This window comes from Molothrus aeneus, chromosome 2, assembly GCF_037042795.1.
Source record: "Molothrus aeneus isolate 106 chromosome 2, BPBGC_Maene_1.0, whole genome shotgun sequence".
Taxonomy (NCBI): domain Eukaryota; kingdom Metazoa; phylum Chordata; class Aves; order Passeriformes; family Icteridae; genus Molothrus; species Molothrus aeneus.
Window position 1 is genome coordinate 29,110,088 of NC_089647.1, and position 18,602 is coordinate 29,128,689.

Genomic DNA, 18,602 nt, shown 5'->3' on the forward strand with positions numbered 1-18,602 from the left:
TGGTCTAGGTATCCATAAATGTCCAATGATGTGAAGTCACAAGTGGGCAGCCAGTGCTGAATATAACCCTAACAAGGAAAACCAGAGATAGACAGAGAGAGCAGAGCTGGGGTTTCTGCAAAACACACGCCATGGAAATTGGATTACAGCACACAGAGCTAAGGAAAGAAAAGCCCGAGTCCCCTTAACCCCTAACAAACCTACATTTGACTCAGCTTCAGGCAAGCAGATGACAAATCAAAGGTCCTTAAAGACAAACTACCCCAGTAAACACAGACCTTGCTCTGGAAGGTTGAAATATGCAGAAAAAGAGTTCTGTATACACACATCATATATAACAAATTGTATACTCTAAAGTTAATACCAATTTTCCAATCAGTAGTATTTTAAAGCAAGTTAAGACTGCCATTACTTTTTTATTCCACAGTTTTCCTTATTTCTATACTTTTTTTTTCTATGAATTTAAAGTATCACACAACAGGTCTAAGACCTTGAAAATATTTTGTTTCTAAAAACTGATGTTACTCCTCACATGGACCTGTAACACACAGTGTCTAAGATTCTACGGGAATGGAAGGCCTGGAAAAATTAGTGTCTTTCTTGAATAGGGATGGAGAGTTGTGTATCCCCAAAGCAACACTTACAGTAATACAGTCATCTTCACTTGAAAATAGCCACAACTTAAGAAAGAAACAAGCAGAAGCACATCTGCTCAGTGCAGCACAATATACAACAGTTGTCACACGAAACTTCAGCATGAAAGGTGACATGCTTATTATTTATAACACAGGTGATGGAACAGGCCATCTTTAGCAAAGTCTGAAAAACAACTGCAAGTTCTACTTAAAATATTCATGACAAAAACACCGCCAAAAACAAAAGGGAGAGGGAATAGTCCTTTTCTTCTCAAACACCTCCTTACTTAAGTACTTGATGACATTTGTTAGCTGCAGTTGAGAGTTTGTTATAAAGCAATCTACATACCTGTGATCAACAGCAGACTTACAGACACGTTCTGATGGACACAAAGGTGTCCTGGGAAGGCACAAGCTGCTATCTGTGGTTTTGTTGCTTTTCCTAGCAGAAAATGTATCCCCAAACAATTTGAGTCTCTTCTTTAAAAAAATCAGAAGAAATAAACACTACCACTTTAGGAAATAAGTTTACAAGGTTTCCTTTCTACCTGGAAAATTACAAAGTGCTAAAATAGCAGGACTCACATATATACCCTGTGGAAATTTTCAGTGCAAATTATTTACTTCGTATGTTAAATTATTTTCTACCTAGACTAAAATAAAGTTACGTTATGTAACAGGAGCACAACACAGACTACACAGTGCCTCAACTCTGGCCACTTAACTGATGCTTGAACATAAAGATTCTAACAGGTCACAGGTCTTGATAAAGGAAAAAGATAGCAAAGTGTTTTCTTACAATTTACTTTAAAACACAGACCAAAATTGCTGAGTTGCATGCAAAACAAAATGAAAGCAACCATCAATGCTTGCCATTTTAAAGTGCAAGGTTTCACACAAACAGTAAAATAAAGTAATGAGCAATGTAGCACTATAAATACTAGCTTAAAAACACCCTTTTCACACTAATTTTTTTAAACTGCTCCTGCAACTGTTCTTCTAGAACTCATTATGAAAACATAATAACCAGTCAAAAAAGATATTCCCACACTTCAAGCCTTTTTCTACCCACCCCCCCACAGCAGAGTTGGTGTTATTACAAACTTTAACAGGAAAACGCCATGCCAGAGTCACTCCCACAGCTCATCACTAAGGAATGTAAGTGGTGTGCTAATCCAGCTGCAGGCTTCAAGCAGGAATCCTCCTTCAGCTGGACTAACAACACAGATCAGTGCTCTGTCAGATATGCCCATACCAAAGCACTGTGCCCTTTGCTTTGCTTTTCTGCTTGAAGGGTTTATGTGCAATAAGAAAAATTATATAACCATCAGAACCAGGAAAAATAAGCAGAATTTTCATAGCTACAACACCCCAGTTAGAAACAGAGAAAAATCCTGACCACCAAACCAGTTGCCCATTTACCCTTGAAAAATAAGAGCTGAAAATTTTCAAGTGGTTTGTATCAATGTCCTCTCCCCAGCCACTGCAGCACAGCAGCCTACATGAGATCCTGCCACAGAGACCACTGCTACATTTACCAGAATCCACCTGCAATCCTTCTGAAGCTGCATGACCGGTAACAGACATGTGCCACAAAGAAAGGAAAGATTACCCAGAACAGAACATACAAGGAAAGACTAATGATAGTGCAGGATACAGAATAATAAAGAGTGGGAAAGCACCTTAAATAATATTTAATAAAACATGGAAGAAGATGGCAAGATGCAAAGGGGTTCACAGATTTGACACAGATTAACATGGAGCAAAAAGTTTTATTTTAACTGGTAGCATCTCAAATTCCTACTGAAATCAGACTCAGCCTGGTTTTCATTTCATAATCAGAAATTAAAGTGTTGCAATAGGAATATGCAACAAATTTATTATAAATCAATTTGGTCTTTCCTAACCATTTTCAGAATAGCAAACAACCACAATGAGGACAAACTCACAAATTATTTAACCGATATTCATGTATGCAACTGAAGCTTCCTTTTTGTGCAATTTATTTTCCTTTCTGTAAAAAAGGAACAAACACTACATCTATTGACAGTTCTTTCAGAATGGACATATTTTTCAATAACGCTGAAATTCTGACATTACAAACTGTGGATAAGCAGAGGTAACACTCTTGTTTTCATTACAGCTTGTCTGTGCTCCTGAGTATGCTGTACTTGGGGAAAAAAAACAACAACCAAAATACTTATGTTCTAAGCACTTGGCAATAATTACCATTGAATCAGCCAAACACAAACATACAGTATAATCCAACTCTGAGAACAAGGAAAAATCCTGATATCAAAGCAGAATGTAGAAAATAAAAGCAATCCACCGGACTGAAAATGTTCTTCCATTCTGTCCAAGGTGCACATAAGAGAAAGGACTGAAGAATCAAAGAGAGCTCAGCAGAAAGCTGAACAAATTGACCAAGGACTGGAAAGTGCACCTCTTAGTAAGATTTCAATGCATCCTACAGTTTATTCAAGAGAAATTCAATACGCTCCACTGTATTCCATGGATTTGAGGGTACACATGACATTGATGAGAGAGAAGACAATAAAATCCAGACATAAATAATTGAAGCTAAACAAATTCAGGTTGCAAATAAGTTTTTTATTTGACACTGTGACTAATTAACCATTAGGATAATGGAGCTGTGGATTTTCAATAGAAAACAACAGGTTTTATCAAGCTTGAATGTTGTTATGTCAGAAGTTGCTATTGACTAAGGCTATGGTTTACCTCCTATTTCAGGTGTGGTTATCCCAGATGGGAGAGCTAAGCATTCTTCTTTCAAGTTATTTCAATTAAATCCCCTTTATATACTGACTGTTGAAGTTAAAAGGAGGCAAAAAGAAAAAAAAAAAGGTTGTCATTATCATGGATTATGGACTAGTTTTGAAAGGAACTGACTGGCTGCAGTTGTGAATGAGAGGCAATAAGCAGAGAAAAGCAAAAGGAAAGAGCGCCCTGTAGAGACAAAATGTTCTACATGACTGAGAACCTACTGGAAAGACATATTTGAAATATGTTAAACAAAGGAAAACACCATCATACCTTTCCCTGCATTCAACAAAATGTACATTTCTCATATTCCCCTAAAGAAATACTGTACTCAGTTTCTCCTTCTAAACAAATAATGCAGCAAGGACTTGCAGATTTAAGGGCTTCCCAGTGAGCTAAATCTATCCTGGAGTTCAAGCAGTTAAAGGTTTAGTAAAGAAAAAAGTACTGTTGGCTGCCTCTTTTAGGAGGAAGGTCAGACTAGCTGATAGAAGCAAACCCCACTCCAACCTTAAATGAAAATCTGACCCAAGAGAAGGAAACACAGCTTGTTTTGTCCTAAGTATCTTTACAGCACATATCAGCACTGTACCTGCACTCAATTCTTGGTGAGAAAAACTGAGAAATTACTACCTATTTGTGCACAGCTCTAGAAAAGGTATTAAAGTTTCAGATAGTCCATAGTTTGGCAGAGAGATTCAGGGAAAGTGTCCAGCAGAAACTACCAGATCATTTTAAAGACAGCTGGATCTTGAATTTACTGTGTCTTGTTACAAACAAGCTTGACATTTTTGTATCAGTATGACATAGAAATCCTTTCAATAAACACAATCTTTAGATACCAGTGGGAATATGAACCTATATATTAATAATCAAGATCCTTAAATTTTCAGTTGTTTGCATTACTCCTTTTAAAGGAGCTCAAAGGCACAATAACACCATTTTCATCCACAAATCTTCGCACTTTCCCAATATCTTGGGTTCCATTTCTCACTCTACACAGGACTGCTTCCATCAAGAGTCTTACAAAACTCACGCAATTTCTTTTTCCTTTGCAGGACAGTTTATTAATGTGGTAACAGCAGTTATGTCTCTGAGCAATACTCCCAGAACTTAAAAATCAGGGGATGAGAAGAATGTGGCTTGTTGCCCACATCTTCATCCACTGGATTTTATTTTTAGCTGTAGAAGTGCAAGTAAAAGCAACTTCAGTAAGAAATGTTGAGTCAGCTCGTGTGAAAGTATTTTGACTCTTAACCCTCCAATAAACTTTCCTGGGGATTATTCTCATCTGAACTACAGCTATGAAAGAAAACAGAAGCTGTAGAAAAAATATTAGTTGAAGAAGGATTCTTATCTTTCAAAAGATAGCTTCCAAACAAAAATTGCAATATTTCTCTGGAAACTGTTTGAGGAGCAAAATTTATCTGTAATGCACCTTCCAATCCACAAAAGGGTGGAGTTCTGACACAGATGTAACCACACATTTTAGGGAAAATGCATAGCATACCATCCACAACAGTGAAGGTTACCAAGTTTTTCTGCCTTCCCCAAGGCAAGAGAGTGGGTTTTTTGGCAAACACAGGATATTCTTCCCTTCATAATTAATAAGCAGTAAGTCTTCCAAAGTAAACTGATCTGCTGCAAATCAGCCATAAAACGCCACACTTCTTTCTAAGTGACACTGCTGAAGTTGCATCAACATTTCATTAAATTATTTTTAAGCAGGTGATGCTTCAATAAAGGCAAGTTTTAGTGCATCTGCCTTTTTCACAGAAATCAGTTAAAATCAGTTTGACCTTTGATCCCTCTGCACCTCAAAAACATTAATGCCAATAGAATACTGTTTTGAGAAAGGGTTCACAAAATTTGTTTAAAAAGTTTTTCACCTACTGAATAGGTTATGAGAACAATGACATAGAAAGAGCGAACACCTAATTTTGGAAGCAATTCTGAATGAGTAAATAAACTACTGTCTTGGATTTGCTTTAGTATAGAAATTCTGTCCCACATAATACAGATTGAATAAGATTTATCTCTGAATATTTGAAAATAAGTATAAAATGAACCAATAGGAACAATAAACTCAACTGCCAGACTAGCATGGATTAAGGGAGCAACTAGAGACAAGCATTGAAATCTTCATGTCCTACTTCATTTCAAAATATACCTGAATCCACTACATAATCCTGCCAATAACTTGTACCAACTATCTGAACAATTTACAACTTAAAGGCCAATTTACAACTTAAAAAAGATCCTAAAGAAACAAACCAGCAAGCTAATCCTTTAAAAGTTCTGCTTCTCTCTACCTGCAGGCTTAAAAATGGAATTTTAATGTGAAATTATCAGGTGTTTTTCTTTAAAGCCACACATATCAGAAGCATGTCAAAAACACCCAAATCAAAACATCCACCATCTGCCCGTCCCCACTAAACACCCCCTTCAAAAAAAACCAAGCAAACAAACAAAAAACAACAAACCCCAAAAAAAAACCAAACCTGAAAAGGCTGGTGCTCTGAAGAATATATGTATATTCTTTGCATGTATCTATATGGACATGGATACATTTCACCTATATTGTGGCAAAACAGCTGCCCCGACAACTCATAGCAACAGGAATACTGTGCTGAAGGAATTCAAGCAAAAATTAATCTGAGGAGTACATGCTACAAACATTATTTGCTATAAAATGTTAACAGGTTAGTAATTATTTTTGTTGGCTAAACCCACAAAAGGAGTGAATTTAATGCAAGCCTATCCTTGCAGCACTAAATTTTCCATACTTGCATCCATTTTGGGGTGATTGCTCACATGCCAAATGTAACTAGGTAAATAATGATGCAGTTTAGGACTGACTGACCACACCCAGGTCAATGGAGAAAAAAGGATTTATCAGTATAGGAGACCCAAGCTTCTGTTTTCTTTACAGTACCTGTTCCAGTGATGTTGTAAGGTAAAATGAAACTGTGCAGGCAAAGTAAAATGACCACTCAAAGATCACACCTGCCTTCAGTTTCAAAATGTTATCTGTGGAAGCACAAAACCCCAGTATAAAATTATCATCTCAGAAGTGCAGTGGAATATTCTCTCCACTATTACACACCAACAGAAACACACCCCCAATAAGGTAAAGTAACAGAATATTGGGAAATGAAAGTACCATAGGAAAAAAGCTGAATTATGGTTAAACAAAGAATGAAGCTTATGCTGTTTGTTGAGATTCTTTTTTCAGAAATTGATTAATATTGTTTTGGTGGACAACAAGTTTATCACGAGCCAGCAATTCAGTCTCTCAAGGCAAAGCATCCTGGGCTGCGATAGGGAAAGCACTGCCAGCAGGCTGAGGGAGTGACACCACCCCTCTGCTGGTGAAGCCGCACACGAGATGCTACATCCAGTTCTGGGCTTCTGGGAACAAGAGATGGACATAACCAGCAAAGGGCCACAAAGGTGCTTAAGGGACCAGAGTATGTTTTACATGAGGTGAGGCTGAGAGAACTGGGCCCAGAGAAGGGAAGACTCAGGAGGTAACTTATCCATGCATAGAAATACCTTGATGGAAGGGTGTAAAGCAAATAAAGCCAGCAGTGCCTACTGACAGGACAAGAGGCAATGGACACAAACTAAAGCACATGAAATTCTACTCAATATCAAGAAAAAATTTTCCAGACAAAGTGGTCAAATATTGGAATAGGTTTCTCAGGAAGATTGTAGTCTCCATCTTTGGAAATATTCAAAACCCAACTGGACATCATTCTGTGCAATCTGCTCCAGCTAACCCTGCTTAAGCAGCAGGGTTGCTCCAGATCATCTCAAGAAGCCCCTTTCATCCTCTGTGATTGTCTGGTTGGGTTCTAGAGGTTACAAGTTTAGATCTCAAATGTGAGAGCACAAACTAGATGTCAATAAAAAATACAGGTTGTTGCAAGAAAGTGCAACAGGAATAAAAGCATGATGAAAAGGTTACATATTGAGCACAGAACTATTTTGACTACTGTATTGCTTAGTGTTTTACACACCATTCAAAAAGTGACTTATCAAGTACCAAAGATAAGCTTCTCTTACTTGGAACAAAGGAACAGAGCAAGGAAAATGAATCAGCACTCTCTGGACAGAAGCTAGTATGACTTCTATTTGGACTATAAAAAAGAGTGCAAACAAAAGCCTGTGTCATTCTCTGCTATACTACATCAGGGGAACAGAAAGGAGATTCTTGTTTTCCTTAGCCACAAGTCCCAAATAAACTCATTTCTGCAAACCTAAAGCAGAAGTAGTACTCTTCTCCTGGAAGGAAGGCCAAGAGAAGCCAGAAATCCACACAAGCCATTAACCATCAAAGCCATCATAATCCTGGGAGGGTGGCACAAAAAACACAATCATAAGAATACGCACATAAACTTATATTTTAAGTGTGTAGCCAAACAGGGGGTTTCAACTGGGTTTTTATTATAATTCTTACAAGAACAGGGAAACAAGGAACCTCCTGTCAGGCATATTCCTCCAGGAGTTCACAGCTGGTGACTCCATGACTCAGGACTTTTCAGCTCCTAACCACCACTACAAATGCAGAGCACTATGCTTCAGGTTTAGTCAGTTGAACCTAATGAAACTTAGGTTTCTGCTAAGGAAAAAAAAAAAAGAGAAATTTATTCCACAAGCAGAACATCACCTTTCTATTTAATATCCTCTCAACTACATGCTTCGAATCCTCACTGTCATTTCACTTATAGAAACACCTCTACCTAAGGAAAGAGGAAAGCAAAATCCCCAGGGGGTTGGAATTCTGTCTCTTGTGATCTTCTGTTGGTGAATTATTAAACCTTGCCTGTCACTTCTGTTGACGTTATACCTCATTACAAGAGGAAGCCAGTGAAATGGAGAGCAGCCATTATTCTCTCCTAGCAACAAAGGCAGCAGTTAAATAGCACGTGCTCTGCTTAACCCAGACCAGGTAACAAAACTCAAAGTTCCCTGAAAACAAGTGCATCACACTTGACAAGATGAATTGTACTTGTGTAATAGTATTTCAAACTAAAAATAGGGAAAGGAACATGAAATTTTCTGAACTGACTGTAGACCTTTATTCTCAGTCCAGATTTTTTTTTTTTTTATTTTAGAAAAATTGAAAGGGAAAGCCATTAAAGAGACAGAAACAGTGAAATGTCATTTTGATCTCAAACTATGTGACTTGGTAAGATATCACTGCTAGATTTTAGTTCTTGTTCTTTTTGCCTCAGATATCACATAAGAATGCAAAGTCAGAAAGGAATGTAGAAGCACCCAGACTCCTATAGCAAGAACACAGGCAGTTTAAGAGTTCAAACGTCCCACAAAGCATGTTTTAAAGAGCACCAAGAGTTGGCATAAACGTTCTTGCAGTGGTCCAAGGCAACATCTCCAGGCATATCAGCAAATCCACTTAGAAGAGAATTCATCCCATGACCCAATTACAACACAGTTTTATTTTGGAGATCACTCAGCTGTGCCTCAGCAACAAAACAAGAGTCTGGAGCCATCCCAGAGCAAGTCTGCTTGCAGAAAGTTTTCACATATACAAAGCCATAATTATGTTAAGTCAGCGCATTTTTCCCTCCTACAAATGCCACACAGTGATTTAAAAAAAAAAAAAAAATCAGAAGAGAAAAGTAATGGCTCTCTCTAAAAAAAATGGGTCAACAGTAACCTTAGTTCTAGCTAGTAAGAGATGGGGAAAGAACTAACTAGAAATTAAAGAGATAATTCAAGCAAGGTTCAACTTCAGGATACCTCCTTGCAATTGCTGTTACTAAGTGAGTCTCAAATTGTTTTCCGAAATTTTAGTCACACATTGCTGCCTTTTCTCTCTTGCCACTGCTGTCTACATCATAAGAAGTGAGGTGACTCCTTCATTCACATTAACAGCAGCAGCATCAAATTGCAAAAGGTTTTCTTTTCAGTTGAATCTGTACTCCAAGGAGTACATATCAACCACACTTATAAAATATTTACAGGTTTATCTCACTTCAGAGAGATTTCTTCATTATAATGTTTAGAGCTGCAAAAGGTGAAGTAAACAGAATATTAAGCCAATTCTCTTTCATCTAAGGATAAGATTTACAGAATTGTAAGTCCTGGAATCTAACAAATGTTGCTTGTTAATTTTAAGGTCACTGGTGGCTAAATAAAAATATCCAAGGACTAACAGAGAGTCCTTGGATATTTTATTTCAGAGATGCTGAGAGGCTTTTAAAAGGAATTTTAAACTTACCTGTCTTCTCTGATTTACAAGTATAGCTAAAATAATTAGCGAAGTATTTTGTCTTTTTTCTCCTCAAAATTATGGTGCACAAAATACTCAAGTCCAGCAGGCACAGAGATTCCTGACAACCTCAACTACATTCAAGTTTTTTTAAAGTGGAAAGGGCTTTTGGCCAGACAACAGTACCACTTCTGAAGTCTTCAACTTCTCTTAATCTGTGAGCTCCTAATGTTCTGAAAATTGAGCTTATTGGCAACAGGTTGTTTTTCTTCATTAACTTTGGGAGACACTGAGGAAATATCCCAGAGTTCACAAACTGAAAGCCACTAACTGATGTATGGCTGGACTCCAAGGAAGCATCCAAATGAGGGCAGGACTGCTGTAGCTGACATCCAGTTTTGTAGTCTCTGTAGACTCAGTCAAGATTTTTGCCCCTTGAAAATTCTGTTCCTCTTACATGACATCTGCAAATCAGAAGCTGAACCATATTTGGAATGCAGCATGTGGGAAGCTCTAAATATTCCGGTACACTGTGTGATTAGTGTGCAAAAGGGCAAAGTCCATTGGTCCCAAAGATTCTAAAACACATACTACCATAAGAAATAAATTTCCTTCACAATATTTTTAAAGCTTACAATAAATTAAAATTACTTTTACCTGAATGTTTCTACACTAGTAATTTCATGGTAAGTCTCTAAATGGACTTTCCCAAATAAGAGAGAAGGTCTAGCACTTACCAAGACCATGACACATCAAGCTTATAATTTTCTAAAGCACTAAGACAGTTGTGCCCTGTTTACCTGAAAGCCAGACTTTAAAATGAAGTTGAGTAATTCCAGTTGCAGCCAGTTCCAGTGGAAGAAAGTCTAACACAACACAGCATTTGCAAGTGACAGCCTGTAGATGGCCTAAATCCAAGATCTCTGCTGTCTATCCATCATCATGTATCCCACAGTACATATACAAAAAAATATGCATTAATTTTTGACTGGTAATGTTCTACTCTGTCCATCATATAAAATACTTCAAATATCTTCATGTGTATTTTTTACATTGCTCAACAATAAAGGCATTCCACCCCTGGGAGAAAAAAAAAGGCAAAAAAAAAAAAAAAAAGCTGCCAACCAGTTCTTAGGTACAGCTTTGTTAAACTTTACCTGTAGTATCTTCATTGCCATGAAGTGCCAGTTATTACGTATCACATTACCTTTTCTATAAAATCCACTGTTTGGACAACTGACAATTATTTTAGCAAACAAGAATTCTAGTAACCAGCTTAACAACTTCTGGATAATTTTACTATTTTTGTCTCAGAAAAAGAAGAACCTTCCTAAGAATACAGACATTTGTCTTCCTCAAATTTATCACAATGCTGATGAACACTCCAGAAAAATAAACACCTCTAAAAATAACAAGCCTTACAGATCTATTTTAAAACTATGTACTTTTCTTTAGGCTCATGTATTCTAATTTTCTTACCTTAACCATGGGGACTAAAAAAGCCAAAGAAATGGATGTTTCTTTAATAAACTGGGATGGGAGGGAAGCAGTTATCCCATGAACTGCCATTATTGTTAGCCTTTTTCTGGAGGGCACGAATAAAAGCACATGAGACAAGTTTCTTAGCAAAAAGAAATCATGCCAATAGAACTGTTATCAGAAGAGCAGAATTATTTCCTGTAGTGTCAACTCTGTCAAACTTAAACATCTACTGTGCAGGGAAATTTACACGTATCTGGACACCATTTCCTAAAAAATTGTTTCCAGAACGGCTAGACAACACGAGGCCTTGCAAGCCTGCATAAAAAAGTAATCTAATATTCCATAGCATATTTGGTGGATCTAAGCAGTTACAGGAGCCTTTCTAACTGCACTGTTGCTTTTCATCCCCCTTAAATTACCAAATGTAACAATGTATGTAATAAAAAAAATACTGTTTCTCTTCTACACTGTGTTCATTATCATTTCACTACCCAAAGTTTAGGTTTCTCTCTTTACTTGCTTTACTTTTTCCTATCCAAACAGAGGCACAAAGAGATTTTCCTGGTTTTTTTTTTGCAATGACACCAATTCTGCCAAAACCTGTTTTCTCTGCTTGCCAGTACACCCACATTTAATTTCAAATAATTTCAATTTTAAGTGCCACAACCATAAAGTCTTCCCAAAACCGCTTCTCCATAGTCCACAGCTGTTTTTCCTATTATATCAGTTGAGTTCATTTCAGTTATCCCTCCTTTTTTCCTTGCAAAGGCACAACCAGTGATACTAAATACCCAGAGGGCTTCATCAGGAGGAGCAGAGGGGCTGAAGAACACCGCGAAAACGCTTCACAGCAGCGCCCAGAAGCCAAGAGTGCACCGAGACACCACGAAACCGGTTTAATCTACAAGTATTCAGACGATGCACACCAACGTTGTAGAGTGAAGCACATAAAACACACCCGCACATAAAACAGCGGCACGGCTGTCGCCCGCCAGCGGGACGCGGGTGTTACCGGGGCAGCGCCGGCCCGCGTGGCCGCTGCCCTGCGGCTCCGCCCGCCCGGGCCCCGCTGCGGCCGCTCAGCCCAGCACCGGGCGCTGCTGCCACGCGAGGCAGCTCCCGCCCAGGCCTGTTGGGCCCTGGGGACGCCGCCGCCGCCGCCCCAGCCCCGCTCACCTGTGGGCGGCGGGCCCGCCGGCTCCCCCCGCTCCGTCCATCGCGGCCCCGCCGTTGCTATGGGCCCCCGCCCGCCGCTGCCCTTAGCAACGGCGCGCGGCACTGAGGCGCGCCGCCATTGGCCGGGACCGCGAGCACGCCGCCCGCCGATTGGCCGCGGCGCCGCGCACGCGCGGCGGAACGCAAGGGCCGCCCCCGTGGCCGCGTTCGGGAGGCGCCCGCCGCCTCCGCCAGGAGCGGGGAACAGTCCCGGCGGGAACGCGTGCGGCACAGAGCCCTTGCCAGACACACTTCCCCAGGGAAGACCGCCCCAAATGACCCCCCACCCCCCTTTCCGTCGTCAAGACCCTCCCCACGCCCGCCCTGCCGTTTCTCGGAGGCGCTGCCAGGCGCAGTAGAGGGCCGGGCTGAAATCAGGTCCCCTCTTGGCCCCCTCAGGGCCATCGTCTGTCCAGGCGTGTCCTTGCACGCAGCGAGAGGCTGCTCCCGCCAGGTCAGGTGTGGGCCTGTCCCCTCGAAAGCTCCATGTTTGCCTTGACCAGGATGTCCGCAGCGCTCAGCTTCCCTTTGTCCCGCAGGTACTTCATTATGTGCGGCCGCCGCCTCCAGGTGACCTTCATTCCATACTCGTGCTCGGGAGTATCTGCAACCAGTACTGTTGCCGCCTCCCCGCTCCCACAGGGATCAATACCAATCGGCAACGCTTCTTCTGGATGCCAGGCTTGACTACTTGGTGATAGAGTGTTGCTGCATCTCCCATTCCTTGGGGAAGGAACCTGTGCAGCCTCTGCATCTGATGGACTAGGGACTTCTTGCTCCACAGGCTGGGGAGCAGGCTCTCCACAGTTCTCTGGACTCTTCACCTGGATGTTGGCATTTGCTGCTGTCCCTTTCTTAGGCTGGTTGGGAGAGCACCGTGCATTCTTTCTCAAGCAATTTGAATCATCCAATGGAGGGATTGCATGTCCTTTTGGATTCTCAAAAGTTAAAGGAGGAAATCTGCAGGCTACAGCTCCTCGACAAGCTCCTCCTGCATGAAATGAGCTGTGGTTGGCATCCTGATTATAGTACTTCTGAGGACCACGATGCTTCTGGCGTGCTTTCAACACCAGTGGCTTAGTTGTGTCAAATTGTGGGCACACCTAAAGGGAAAGACATAATAAGATAAAAACCCAACCCTTTCCTACAGACAATTCCACCTCCCCACCTTTTTCCAGTGTGTTCATTGAGTAATCTGTTCTGCAGCAAAGCAAATGAGTCACTAACAAAGCTCCTATGCATGAGATACCTCTGAACTTCAATATCATGTTCTGCCACTGTTCTGTGGAAGTCATTGGGGTGCAAGTGAGCTGATCACTGGCAACTCACAAAGAACTCAGGATTTGGGTTTTAAAGGAAGTCTAAGTGGTGTCTTCTCCTGTAAACCCTGCAGATTTAAGAAAGTTCAGAATGGATCCTTTTTCTTTCTGTGTCTCATCATTACTTAGATTCAAAGAACTAAATCCTCAGCCTCCCCAAAGAAGTAGAGGCTGAACAGGGAGAGCAACACAAAATGATTGAAGAATGCCCACTTAGCTTAATCCCCTTAGATTAATGTTAATAGGGTGTTGAAAATCTTCCCCCCAAACATCTCTGTTTCAAAACAGAGTTAATTTCTGTATTGTGGAGTAACAGATCACCCAAAATCCACTTTTACAATCAGCTTCCTATAGAAAAGATGCTCCAAGCTCAACAGTCTATATTTCTTTGAATGATTCTGGACTCATACTCAAACCCTGGAAATACTTTTATTATAGTATTCTTTGTCTTCCTGGTTTGTCTTTCCTGTCAACAAAACAGTCAGACTCTGTTTCAGATTCCAATTTGCTTTTCCAAGAGCACACCAAACTGAGTTCTTGCTATGGTAACTACACATCTCCTTCAGCATTCCTAAGTTACTGTGTAGTTCCTAAAAACACTGGGTGCAATTTAACTAAGGATGGTGATTGTCTGATGTACAGCTGAACGGTTTGAATCCAAAGCCATTGTGCAGGAAAAGAGAAATGATTCTGTAGTAATTAACATAGTTCCTGATTTTAAGGATATGTCTTCCTGGCTTCAGAGAACATGTAGGGTAGGTTTTACCCATGCAGGAACCTAGTAGTGGAAAAGGTGTGAAAAAACTTAGATAATGCCAAAAAGAGAGGAGCAGAAAATCAGTTTCAATTGAAACAAGTTGACAGACACTCTGCAGAGGATGCCTCTGAGAAATATTTAACAGTTTCAGTACTGATAGCTTCAAACAAATTTTAGAATACTTGTATTTTAGGAATCAAAGAGCAACCAGAGTGGATGTTTCCACTTCTTCCAAACAAAATGAATGCTTATTCACAGCAGTTATTTTGCTTAGTGATTCACAAACTGTAGAGCTAACTGCCTCAAGCAGATACAAAAAAAAATTTCAAGAGGAAAAAATGGAAGATGTCCTACTTCAAGGTTAAGGCATCACAAAAATACAAAGGAATGTTTCATGCAGGTCTGAAACCACACTTCCTGAGCTTGCTTTGTGAAGAGCAGAGCCAAGCAGCAGTAATGTTTAAACAGAGCTCCCCTAGGTGATGACTACTGTTGCATAGGAACAGTCTGTCTTTGCTGCAGCTGTTTGCTTAAAAAAAAAAAGAAATCTTTACATTACACAATACAAGGAGTATTTTAGGACAAGGCAAACAGTCCCAAGAAAATGAACCCATCAGAAGATTGGTATGGAGAGAAACTACTCAAAACACAGAAATGCAAAGAGGGCAGGTTAGAACAAATGATTCTGAAGTGAAAACCTATGTTCTCTAAATTTAGCAGTGTCAGATTTAAACAATACACCCAATACTGTAACATGTAACATTTAGAGTTCAACAGTTATTTCAAACAGCAAGCCGATAAGAAAAATCTCCCCTAACGTTTATTTCGTGCAGGGTTTTTTGTTGCCAAGGAAAACAGTGTTTTCCTGATGGGAATAATTTTTCTAGAAGACAAATATTCATTAATCAGTAAATACTGCACACAGTTTATGTCTTCAACTAACCAAGACCTTAGTGCTTATTCTTGGACTGTAAGGCAACTCAAGCACTTATTTATGCTTTAGACTGATAGATGGGAATTCAAGTCTGGGCTAATAATTTTCCAGATCCAGAACAGATAACTTTCTGTTAAGACATACAGGAGAAACTGGAAAACTGTTGCTGTGGGATGCAGGAGGAAAGATAATTTATACCAACCCAGGCAGCAGAGGTGTTCAGGTCCACACATTTTGTAGGCACACGTCTGGGATTCTCAGCCAAATGCAGTGGAGCTTCATAACAATGGATGGGTCCTGCCCGTGGCTGCTCAAGGAAAACCAGCTCTGCCTTTCTGGCCTTGTGGGTACACTTCTTTGGAGGCATCAAAAGGTGTGGTAAAACTACTTAAAAACCTCATGATGCTTGTTGGAGCAAATTGAAGAAAGAAGGAAGCACCCCGAGGAGATGCTAAGGTGCTGTTGAATCTGTAGAAGGCAAATAAATTGATTTGAAGAAAGACTTGTTTGGAAACCTCAGAGACAGTTTTTAACAAAAGCAAAACATTTATGCAACAGTACAGCGTACATATCTCGAGGCAGACTTGTTCCCAGCAGTAGTTCTTGAACCTTTTGTCAATTTTTGGGTGGATTTAGAAATGCACTGCAGGAATGGGAGCAGATGACCTACTGATCCAGCTATGTCAAGTCAGCTATGAAAAGAAAAAAAAAAAAAAACCAAACTTATTTTCTTTTTTTGAATTCAATCTTGCTTGAAATGCCAAGAAGATGATATAGGGGTAAGACAATCAGAACTCTTTCCCTTTCTGTTTGCTAACTACCTGTACATTTTAACTTCAAGAGACTAGGTTTGTTTTTTTCTTTTTTACAAAACACAGTTGACATCTCCCTCCTGTATTCTACACATCTTTCATGATTTGTTTGTTTTTCCTAATGATTAAGTTTGAACTGAAGTAACATTGTATTTAATTTTCTGCTGGAAAACACATCACAGAATCAATTAGGTTGGAAGACCTCTCAGATCATCAAATCCACCTATAACCAAACACCACCATGGCAACTAGACCATGGCACTAAGTGCTACACCTTCAAGAAAGTGACTCCACCTCCCTGGGGAGCCCATTCCAATGTCTAATCACCTTTCCTGTGAAGAACTTCTTCCTAATGCCCAACTTAAGCCTCCCCTGATGCAGCTTAGGACGATATCCCCTTGTTCCATCACTGGGTGCCTGGAGGAAAGCCCCACCTGGCTGCACCCTCCTCTCAGGCAGCTGTAGAGAGCAATAAGGCGTCCCTGAGCCTCTTTTTCTCCAGGCTGAACACCTCCAGCTGCTCCTCATGGGACTTGTGCTCCAGACCAGCTCTACTGTCCTTCTCAGGACCCACTCCAGCACCTGAATGTCCTTCCTGAAGTGAGGGGCCCGGAACTGGACACAGCACTCTGAGTGCCCCAGCAGTGCGGAGGAGAGAGGAACGATCCTTGTCCCGGTCCTGCCGCCCACGGTATTGCTGATACAGGCCAGGTGCCATCGGCCTTCCTGGCCACAGCTGGCTCACATTCACCCAACCTGACTTATCGTAGATCAGCGCACACAAGGAAATTTGATAACATTTCCCGAACAACGTACGAGACTGCAACAGCCTAACCGCTTACCTAAGTGGCGGCCCGGTCAGGGGGTCCTGCGGGCCCCGCTAGCCCGCTGCAGCCGTGACACACACGTTAAACGGTAAAACCCCGCAGCTCTTCACCAGGAGCCAGCGCGCTGCTAGCGGCCTGGGCGCACGGCAGGGCTCCCAGCCGTGGGCAGCATGGTTGAAGGAAGCTGCCGGCACTGCCCCAGCCGGGCCAGGAGCGGCTGTCCCGGAACAGGGTTGGGCTGGACAATGCGGGCGCGGCGGTGGCGGCCTGAGCTCCGTCCCGCCCGCACATCCGTATCCCCCGCCGCCGCCGCCGATTGGCCCGGCCCGCCGCGGCCCCGCCCCCTGGGCGCCGATTGGCCTGGCCCGGCCGGCCCCGCCCCCGCCGCCGCTCACTGGCGCACGCCGGCACGTGACAGGGCTAGCGCTGCGCCGGGCGCCAAATTCAAACCGGGGCCACTCCGGGAGCGCCGGGGCCGCTGTCGCCCTGCATCGGCCCTGCCCCGGCCCGGCAGCTGGTGAGTGCCGACCGCAGCCCGCCACCATCCTCCGGGGACCCTGGCAAGGGTCGGCACCCCTTGGCGGGCCGCGCTAAGGCTACCGCGCGGGCGGGAGAGGGCAGGGCCTGGGCCCGGCCGGAGCGGCAGGCCCCGCGGGAGCAGGTGAACTCGCTGGCCGGGGCGGCAGCGCAGGGGCTGGAGCGGGGGAAGGAGGAGCTGGGAGGGCTTTGGCGCTGCCCTCCGTGCCCCCTCGGGGCAGCGCGCACACAGCGGTGCTCCCGGGCCTGTGCGGGGGTAGCAGATGGAGGCCTCCTTGGGAAGTGACGCGCTCCTGTTCTTGCTCACAGGAACGCAGCCTGGGGGAGGCTGGCGCAGGGTTCCTCTTTCGGCGCTGACTCTCCTTAAGGGGGTGGAGCAGATCGCAAAGGGCCATGCTTGTGCTGGCTGCCAGAACCCGCGTGGAATGGTCGCCGGGCTGTCTGCTCCCTGTGCATAGGGCATCAGCTCAGCTTGTTATCTGCTGGACTCTGCTTTGTATCAATTTAGGAGATTCGTACTGAGAATTTTCTCGTTTACTTGCTGACCCCGTCAAATCTACCAATGCAAAAGGCCTCCTTATTTGTTTCTATTCTGCTTGCCATCTCTAATGATAAACAATAAGTACAATTTGTATATTATTCTGGTGTAGTTTGCAGAAAGGCACAGGCTCCACCGAATTCCTGATGGCGTTATTAGCAGTATTCTCACAGCATCTTACCCTGGAAGCAGGATCTCTGAATTTTATTTCCTCTGCTTCCAGCTTTATAGTCTAAACCACCTCTTGTCCAAAAGTTTGACATCTAAATTGTATGCTGCCCAATGACGAATTTATGTCAAATCTTAACAAATCTATGAAAAGAATTAGAAGTACATTTACTTGGTGTCTAGCTTCTTAAAGCACCTTACTTCTGCTGCATTTATTGTGTGTCTTTGTAGTGTTCAGGGTAATCTCTGCTTCCCAGATCTTAAACTATCTGTAAATTCCCTTTTCATGCAGGTTGTGTAATCTGCTGCTTAGAGCAATCAACTGTAAGAGTCAGCACTGCTATTCCTATATTCTA

The 18,602-nt window shown here is 42.1% G+C and overlaps 2 protein-coding genes across 2 annotated transcripts in view; both read right to left on the minus strand.

Moving 5' to 3' along the window:
* The window catches only part of TULP3 (TUB like protein 3), a 32,431-nt gene extending 20,025 nt beyond the window's left edge, over nucleotides 1–12,406 (minus strand). Inside the window, exon 1 of the mRNA XM_066572250.1 lies at nucleotides 12,316–12,406. Coding sequence (XP_066428347.1) covers nucleotides 12,316–12,356 — 41 coding nt within the window. The 5' untranslated portion in view covers nucleotides 12,357–12,406. The remainder of the gene's footprint in view (nucleotides 1–12,315) is intronic.
* Nucleotides 12,407–12,693: 287 nt separating this feature from the next.
* Nucleotides 12,694–15,731, minus strand: RHNO1 (RAD9-HUS1-RAD1 interacting nuclear orphan 1). Its single transcript, XM_066572251.1, has 2 exons — nucleotides 15,567–15,731; nucleotides 12,694–13,457 (listed from the first exon to the last, which is right to left on the minus strand). Exons 1-2 carry the CDS (start codon nucleotides 15,729–15,731, stop codon nucleotides 12,810–12,812), a joined length of 813 nt encoding a protein of 270 aa, XP_066428348.1. The 3' UTR covers nucleotides 12,694–12,809.
* Between the last annotated feature and the right edge of the window lie 2,871 nt (nucleotides 15,732–18,602).